General features: G+C 35.3%; 1 protein-coding gene across 1 annotated transcript; it reads left to right on the forward strand.

Annotated features, from left to right (window-relative positions):
• The first annotated feature begins 1,778 nt into the window (after positions 1–1,778).
• Positions 1,779–9,991, forward strand: avpr1aa (arginine vasopressin receptor 1Aa). The gene is given in 2 exon segments (NM_001301114.1): positions 1,779–2,651; positions 9,689–9,991. Coding segments are annotated over 2 exon segments (1,140 nt in total). The 5' UTR covers positions 1,779–1,804; the 3' UTR covers positions 9,982–9,991.
• The last annotated feature ends 433 nt before the right edge of the window (positions 9,992–10,424 follow it).

Consider the following 10,424-nt stretch of genomic DNA (forward strand, 5'->3'; position numbering starts at 1 on the left):
CACACAACACGTCCAACCTTGAGGCGGATGGGCTACAGCAGCAGAAGAGCACACCGGGTGCCGCTCCTGTCAGCTAAGAACAGGAAACTGAGGCTACAATTCACACAGACTCACCAAAACTGGACAATAGAAGATTGGAGAAACGTTGCTGCTCTGATGAGTCTCCATTTCTGCTCACACATTCAGATGCTCGGCTCACAATTTGGCCTCAACAACATGAAAGCATGGATCATCCTGCCTTGTATCAGCGGTTCAGGCTGCTGGTGGTGGTGTAATGGTGTGCGACGCCACAGCCTACCTGAGTATTGTTGCTCCACTGAAAGAAATTATTCAAAGATGATTCCTTGAATTTACTCATTTTTTTACGTTAAGTAAAATTATTTGGGCTGAATTTAAACAAACAAATTAAGTTGAACATTATTAAATTTTATTTGTTTGCTTAAATTCAACACAAATAAATTGTGTGCAACAGTTCTGCATGCAACACATGTCCATCCCTTTATGAGCACAGTGTCTCCATCTTCTGATGGCTACTTCCAGCAGGATAACACACCATGTCATAAAGCTCAATCATCTCAGACTGCTTTCTTAAACATGACGATGAGTTCACTGTACTCAAATGGCCTCCACAGTCACCAGAGCTCAATCCAATAGAGCAGCTTTTGGATGTGGTGTAACGGGAGATTGGCATCATGGATGTGCAGCCGACAAATCTACAGCAGCTGTGTGATGCTATCATGTCAATATGGAGCAAAATCTCTGAGGAATATTTCCAGTGTCTTGTTGAATCTCTGCCACGAAGGATTAAGGCAGTTCTGAAGGCGAAGGAGGGTCCAACCTGTTACTAGTAAGGTGTACCTAATAAAGTGGCCGGTGAGGGTATATATTGCAGCATTTATGGAATTCATATATATTTTAGTTTAACCTTTAGCATTTGTGCACTCTAAAAAAATGCTGGGGTGTCTTATCCCAACACTGGGTCAGAAATGAACGAGGTATAGCATCTGAGTTGACTATATTACTTAATTCTCATTTTGATTTAATTAAATGTTTTTGTTGTTTTGTTGCTCAAACTGTCATGAAAAAGTAATAATTTCTTTTTAACCGATTGTGTGTTCTATATTTAATATCTGACATTTACTCAATTATTCCTTCCTTTTATGTGATGTTATTTACAGCCAAAAGCATGACCCGGGCATGTCCTCCACACGCAGGCATTAGTGCGCTAATATTTATGTTTCTATATGGGAATGTGTCACAGCTGATCTTCACACAAAGCAGACCGCCAGAGGGGTGCTTTCTCCAGGGGCTGGTGGGCGGAGGGCAGTGGCAGTGGGTTTGGCTGAAATCTGAGGCGGGTTTAAAAGCTGTCGCGCTCAGGCACAGACACACACTTGGAGATCAGCGCCGCGCTCCACACGCAAATGCATCATTACTGTTTCTTTGAGGTTTTTAAGATAAAAACCATATCAAATCTTCAGGAATAACATGTAGGCCTTCCTGCAAAAAATGGATTTGAGTTATGATTCAACGCTAGTGCGACTTACAGCTGTTTTGCCTTCGTAAACTTCTGAGCCGCGCAACAGGACTCCGGCGTTCCCACAGATTTTACGCACGCGTATTTTCAGTCATAACTGCTTTAACCATGCACGATTGATTTAGGATTCAACACTAGTGCGATTTAAAGCTTTTTTTTTTGCCAGTGTATAACCTTTGGAGCCGCGCAACAGGACTCTGGCGTTCCCATCTTTACGCGCGCGTATTTCCATCAATCAAGCTGCTTTAATTCATTGCCAACCTCAAAATGGAGACGCACAGTAACACGTCGCACCCCCCTAACACCTCTGACCCCTTCGGACGCGATGAGGAAGTGGCTAAAATCGAGATCGCGGTGCTCAGCGTGACCTTCGCGGTGGCGGTGATCGGGAACTACAGCGTTCTGGTGGCGATCCACAACACGAAGAAGAAGACCTCGCGCATGCACCTGTTCATCAAACACCTGAGCCTCGCAGACCTGGTGGTGGCCTTCTTCCAGGTGCTCCCGCAGCTCTGCTGGGAGATCACCTTCCGCTTCTACGGGCCGGACTTTCTGTGCAGGATCGTCAAACACCTCCAGGTGATGGGCATGTTCGCGTCCACCTATATGATGGTGATGATGACTCTGGACCGCTACATCGCCATCTGCCACCCGCTGAAGACCCTCCAGCAGTCCACCCGCAGGTCGCAGGTGATGATCGGCGGCACTTGGGTGTGCAGTTTAGTCCTCAGCAGCCCGCAGTACTTCATCTTCTCGCTCAGCGAGATCCAGAACGGCTCGGAGGTGTTCGATTGCTGGGCGCACTTCATCCAGCCGTGGGGCGTGCGCGCGTACATCACCTGGATCACCGCGGGGATCTTCCTCGTGCCCGTGCTGATTCTGATGACCTGCTATGGCTTCATCTGCCACAGCATCAGGATGAGCATCAGGTATAAGAGCAAGCGGACGCAGGTGTTCGGGAAGCAGTCGGTGAGCTCGGTCTCCAGCATCTCCAGGGCGAAGCTGCGCACCGTCAAGATGACCTTCGTGATCGTGCTCGCCTATGTCATCTGCTGGGCGCCCTTCTTCACCGTGCAGATGTGGTCGGTGTGGGACCAGAGCTTCAACTGGGACGGTGAGACCTAAAGCTTTACTTTTCATATCGCTGTGCGGTTTCATAACTAAATGTGCGCGTGGGGATGTCTTGCGCACTTTTTGGTTAAGTTTTAATTAGCTTTACCCTTTCATTATTGTTTTTAAAATTAATTTTAAAGTACATTTAACATTTATTTGTCCCAACAGTTTTTGTATTATTACATTGAATTTACATTATATATATATATATATATATATATATATATATATATATATATATATATATATATATATATATATATATATATATATATCATTATATCTATGACTATATATCATTATATATATGACGTATATATAACGTTGTTGTTTTTAATTAATTTTTTTGCATTTTAATATGTGTTTTACCCAGTGTTGTATTTTGTTTTATTTAATTTAAATGACATTTTTAATATATATTTGGCCCAAAATAGTTGTTTTAAATTCAATTTGATTTACATTTTAATATATATATTTTACCCAACATTGTTTATCAATCAATGTATTCTACATTTTAATATATATTTTATATATATATTTGACTCAACGTTGTTTATTAATCAATGTATTTTACATTTTAAAATATATTATATATATTTGACTCAACGTTGTTGTTTTTTAATTAAGTTTAATTTAAATTTTAATATATATTTGACCCAACGTTGTTGTTTTTTAATAAATTTAATTTACATTGTATTATATATTTGATCCAGTGTTGTGGTATGTTTTAAAATTAAATTTTAATGATATTGTTTATATGTATTTGACCTAACGTTGCTGTTTTATTTTTTTATAATTTACATTTTAATATATATTCGACCCAGTGCTGTGTTATTTTTTAAATCCAATTTTAATGACATTTTTAATGAATATATTTGACCCAACTTTGTTGTTTTTTAATAAATTTTAATTTACATTTTATTATATATTTGACCCAGTGCTGTGGTATTTTTTAAAATAAAATTTTAATGACATTTTAATATATATTTGACCCAACTTTGTTGTTTAAAAATTTTTTTTTTACATTTTAATATAGATTTGACCCAACTTTGTTGCTTTTTAATAAATTTTTTTTACATTTTATTATATATTTGACCCAATGTTGTTTTTTTTAAGTAAATTTAATTTACATTTTAATATTTGACTCAGTGTTGTGTTATTTGTTTTTATTTAATTTTAATTACATTTTTAAAATAAATTTGACCCAATGTTGTTGTTTTTTAACATTTTAAATAGATTTTTAACCCTGTACACTGGGTAATTTTTAAAGGAAATTCAAATGACATTTGAACATATATTTGACCAACATTGGGTTATTTTTTATTAAGTATAAATGACAATACAACTCAGCATTTTTGTGTAACATAATTATTTAACCAACATTATTTCATATAAGTAATAATTTAAGTATTCAATATGCATTATGACTCTCTATAATGTTTCATAATATTGCATAATTAAGAAAAAATAGCACAACTTATTACTTAACGGATATAATAACGTGACTAATCAATTATTCTTATACTTTATTTATGCATACAGATGTGTTTCATTTGTTCATTCCACATCTATATTTTAAGTGTTAAATATTCACCATCATGACACTTTATTAATATAACTAAGTGTTAAATATGCACAATAAGGCCACTTCATATTTAAAAAAATTTAATTAATTAACAAATAAATATGTTGTTTAATGAGTGTTAAATATGTTTTGTATTCTATAATAAATGTTTATGTATAATATAATACATATATGTTTTGTATTGTACAATAAAATGTTTTGTGTTATATAATGCATATGTTTTGTATTATATACATTAACATGTTTTGTATAATACATAATTCTACATATGTTTTGTCTCATATAATGCATATATGTTTTGTATTATTTAATAAAATGGCTGCATATGCAGTAGCAGCGTATTTTAAAGTCACAGTAAATATGTTTCGTTTTAAATCGCTCAGATGGCAGCTAATGGAAAGAAGTGCTAATGTGTTAAATATAGTGTGTCTGATATGATTATGAAGATGATTTGAGGAATGAAGTCATGAGGCCAGAATAGTGTGTCGAAGCAGAACAGCTGCGTAGCGTTTATGATCTGTAAAGCTCACGTTCAGATTCCACATTTACATTCCCTTAAGCGTGTTTGTTTAACCCAATTACACCTCATTTCCAACCTAAAAATGACAGACATTTATTATTAGTTCAGGGTGTTTAGGGTTTTTGTTGTTGTTGTTTTTTTCAATCAAACCTGGCAACACAGTAGGCAATTCCATATGCTTTAAAATGTCTAAAGACGAATCGAATAGAACAGAACAGAACAGAACAGAACTGAATAGAACTGAACTGAACAGAACTGAACAGAACAGAACAGAACTGAACTGAACAGAACAGAACAGAATAGAACTGAACAGAACAGAACAGAACAGAACAGAACTGAACTGAACAGAACAGAATAGAACTGAACAGAACTGAACTGAACAGAACAGAACTGAACTGAACAGAACTGAACTGAACAGAACAGAATAGAACTGAACAGAACAGAACAGAACTGAACAGAACAGAATAGAACTGAACAGAACTGAACTGAACAGAACTGAACTGAACAGAACAGAACAGAATAGAACTGAACAGAACAGAATAGAACTGAACAGAACAGAACAGAACAGAACAGAACTGAACAGAACTGAACAGAACAGAACAGAATAGAACTGAACAGAACTGAACAGAACAGAACTGAACAGAACTGAACTGAACAGAACAGAACTGAACTGAACAGAACAGAACTGAACAGAACAGAATAGAAAATTATTTATTGCAAAAAAATTATTTAGGAATTTTAATGCTATAAATAAATCTAAAGACGTTTTGATCCAGTTGAATTCTTTGTATGCAATATATGGTTCCGGTCCTGGATGCTGATTGGCCAACACAGAGAATGTAGATGAGATTCTGATCTTACGGCAATCCGCTTGTTAAGTGGTGACGTGTTGGTGACGTATGTAATACTGTTTCCGGGTCCAAGCCGCCATTCACTTAAGTAGAGAAATCATTCGTTTATGATCACGTTTTTATTCCTATCACACATTAAAGTGAATTTTATATAAAGTCATAGTGTACACAACAATCTCTGGGCTTGCTGCATAACAAATACCAAAAATTTAACAATTTATAAAACAAGGAATCACTTTCTGGCCATCGTATATTAGGCATGGACATATATATACTGCGATCGTGACTTTCAAAAGTATAAAATCGCTTTGTAAACGTTTACTATTACCATTTCATGAATCTCCCCATTCAGTTGAATAGAGCGCTTGCACCCGGAAGCCGCTTCGTGTGACGTCACACTTAACAAGCGGATTCGTAACTTTTTGCTTTAGCGGCTAATTCGTATGAATTCGTACAAACTAATTAGAACAATTTAGTACGATTTGCTCATCCCCCAATGACGTTTGGGGTTAGGGGTGGGGCTGGGTGCCACGCCTCCTTTTTAAAATCATACAATTTTGTACGACTGAACTCGTTCGAATTCGTACAAGTTAGCCAGTAAACTGGCAAAATGTAAAATACTTACGTTTTCTCATGAGATCAGGCTGGTTCTAACTGATGAGATGACAAGCTGTATGTAACTGATTCTGTAGCAGTTGCCATTGAGATGCTCCTTAGCAAAGAATAAAAATAAATTTAAAGTCGGGTATTGTTTTTTTATTTAATTTTAATTACACACACACACATATATATATATATATATTATATATATTTTCTTAAAAGAAATTCGAATGACATTTGAACATATATTTGACTAACATTGGGTTATTTTTTATTAAATATAAATGACAATACAACTCAGCATATTTGTGTTAACACAATAAAGAATAATAGACACATATTAGACAAATAACATAGTAACTTACTGTAAAAACTGTAGTGTTTTTGAACCATACTATAGTAAAATATTAAAGTAATTCTTAATATGCAATATATGGTTCCGGTCCTGGATGCTGATTGGCCAACACAGAGAATGTAGACTGAGATTCTGATTGGATGATGCCTTTTCTATCTGATTAGATGACAAGCTGTATGTAACTAATTCTGTATCAGCTGCCATTGAGATGCTCCTCAGCAAAGAATAAAGATAATTGCAAGGTCACGTTTTTTATTTAATTTAATTTAATTACATCTTTTATATAAATTTGACCCAATGTTGTTGTTTTTTTTTAATTGAACTTAAATGACACTTTTAATAGATACTTGACCCTGTACACTGGATAATTTTTAAAGGAAATTCGAATGACATTTAAACATATATTTGACTAACATTGGGCTATTTTTTGTTAAATATATATGACAGTACAACTCAGCATTTTTGTGTAACATAAAAAAGAATAATAAACACATATTAGACAAATAATATAGTAACTTACAGTAAATACTGTAGTGTTTCAACCATATTATAGTAATTCTTTATATGATATATATGATTCCAGTCCTGGATGCGGATTGGCCAACACAGAGAATGTAGATGAGATTCTGATTGGATGATGCCTTTTCTATCTGATTAGATGACAAGCTGTATGTAACTAATTCTGTATCAGCTGCCATTGAGATGCTCCTTAGCAAAGAATAAAGATAATTTTAAAGCCAGGTATTTTTATTTTGGCAAAAATAAGTAGGAATAAAAAGCAAAAATGGCTGAAAGCATGATTAAATATCAACACATTTATTTTAGAGAAAATAAGTCACTAACAAAACTCCCTAAACCAAAAAAAAAGAGACAGTTTCTCATGCATCAGTCTGCAGTCTTCATAAACAAGCTAATGAAATAAACTCAGATCAATCGTCCATGTTGATTTGACGAGTGATTTTGTGTTGCAGTGGAATAACACATTTATAACATTCAAGCTCATCCAGGCTCATTTTTGTACCTGCAGTTAAAGTGTAGAATAGGAGATCAAATGATAGAACAAGAAAAACTAAAATTAAAGCACTAAAGGTGCATTTTAGAAACATTTGGCCCCATGGCTGGAACTGCGTAGGGCCCCAAAATCACTAAATCTGCCCCTGATAATATGCATAGCTGAGGACTTCTTATATTAAAGCTTTAAAATCCCCATTAAAACCAAAAGTCTAATATAATCAACTCTGGATATTTTGATGTTTTTCACAACATAAAAATGTCTGAATTTGATTTTTTTATTTACGTGTGTCAATTTGGGATTTAACTCTGTTGAATGTGGAAAAGTTTAATGTGTGCAGGACTGACGCTGACAAAACTCAAGCGAAAAATCTACAGCATCTACCATTTACCACTGATGGCAAATTTTCTTGTTTTTAATTTAATTTGATTTACATATATATATATATATATATATATATATATATATATATATATATATATATATATATATATATATATATATATATATACATACAGTTAAAGTCAAAATTATTAAACCCCCTTTGAATTTATTTTTCTTCTTTAAATATTTCCCAAATGATGTTTAACAGATTCAGGAAATGTTCACAGTGTGTCTGATAATATTTTTTCTTCTGGGGAAAGCCTTATTTGTTTTATTTCGGCTAGAATAAAAGCAGTTTTACATTTTTTAAACACCATTTTAAGGACAATATTATTAGCCCCTTTAAGCAATTTTTTTTTAGATAGTCTACAGAACAAACCATCGTTATACAATAACTTGCCTAATTACCCTAATCTGCCTAGTTAACCTAATTACCCTAGTGAAGCCTTTAAATGTCTCTTTAAGCTGTATAGAAGTGTCTTGAAGAATATCTAGTCTAATATTATTTACTGTCATCATGACAAAGAGAAAATAAATCAGTTATTAGAGATGAGTTATAAACACTATTATGATTAGAAATGTGCTGAAGAAATCTGCTCTCCGTTAAACAGAAATTGGGGAAAAATAAACAAGCGGGCTAATAATTCTGACTTCCACTGTATGTATATATATATGTGTGTGTGTGTGTGTGTGTGTGTGTGTGTGTGTGTGTATATATGACCCAATGTTGTTGTTTTTTAATTAAATTAAATTTAAATTTTTAATATGTTTAACCCAATGGTGTGTTGTTATTTTTTTTTTTTAATTTTAATGACATTTTTAATATATATTTGACCCAACATTGTTGTTTTAAATTCAATGTAATTTACATTTATATATTTATATTTAACCCAACGTTGGTTATTAATTAAATTTATTTAACATTTTAATATATATTATATATATTTGACCCAACATTGTTATTTTTTATTAAATTTAATTTACATTTTAATATATATTTGACTTCTGTAAATAAATATTAAATATGTAAATATATATAATATATTCTGTTAGTGAGGCCAGCAGGGGGCGCTCAACCTGTGGTCTGCATGAGTCCTAATGCCCCAGTAAAAGTGAAGCGGACACTCTGTGGTCATTAAAAATCCCATGGCACTTCTCATGAAAGAGTAGGGGTGTAACCCCGGTGTCCTGGCTCCTATGATCATGGCTTCCTAATCATCCCCATCCACCAAATTGGCTCTATCAATAGCTGGTGTGTGGTGAGCGCACTGCCGCCGTTGTCCTGTGGCTGCCGTCGCATCATCCAAGTAGATGCTGCACACTGGTGGTGGTATGGAGAGAACACCCCCCACCCCCCTCATGATTGTGAAGCGCTTTGGGTGTTTGGCCATACACAATAAATGCGCTATATAAATACACATTACACTACATTACATGTACCAATGCTGGCTGGCTGATTTTGCTTCTTGGTGGCGTTTTATTTGAGGCACAAAAAATACATTTCTCATCACTGCCACCACAGGACTGATAGCGCATTGCAGCCAAAATTGTTGGTGCAATCCAAAGCCAAATTCAAAGAGGGTTGAAGCTTGTTGACATGAGGCACCAGCCCCTCACACTGAATGATTTATTGGATTTGCTAAATCTTTTTTTTCACTGCCACTGATTATTAATATAAGACCGTTTGATGGATTCATCATTGATATGATATGGGTGTGTGTGTGTTTGTAGACTCGAAGAACACGGCCGTCACTCTGTCTGCTCTGCTGGCCAGTCTGAACAGCTGCTGTAACCCGTGGATCTACATGGTGTTCAGCGGACACCTCCTGCAGGACTTCGCCCTCTGCTTCCCGTGCTGCCAGAAGATCCGGAAAAGTTTCCGCAAAGAGGACTCGGACAGCAGCATCCGCAGAACCACACTGCTGACCCGCATGGCCAACCGCAGCCCCACCTGCAGCTCCAGCACCTGGAGAGAGCTCCAGCACTCGCCCAAGACTGACCGCTCCACGCCGGCCAACACATGACGCTGCGTTCACCAGCTGAAAGCACAGCGATTCACCCTCCTGTCAATGTTTTTAAATATTTCCCGAATGATGTTGAACAGATTCAGGAGTTTTCACAGTGTTTCCTATAATATTTGTTCTTCTGGAGAAAGTCTTATTTGGTTTATTTCGGCTAGAATTAAAGCAGTTTTTAATTGTTTTAAAGCTATTTTAAGCTCAATATTATTAGCCCCTTTACGCAATATTAGTTTTGGATTGTCTCCAGAACAAACCACTGTTATACAATGACTTACCTAATTACCCTAACTTTACCCTAATTACCCTAGTAAAGCCTTTAAATGCCACTTTAAGCTGAACACTAGTGTCCTGAAGAATTTCTAGCCTAATATTATGTGCTGTTATCATGGCAAAAATAAATCCGTTATTAGAAATGAGTTATTAAACTATTGTTTAAAAATGTGTTG

This window comes from Danio rerio, chromosome 25, assembly GCF_049306965.1.
Source record: "Danio rerio strain Tuebingen ecotype United States chromosome 25, GRCz12tu, whole genome shotgun sequence".
NCBI lineage: Eukaryota > Metazoa > Chordata > Actinopteri > Cypriniformes > Danionidae > Danio > Danio rerio.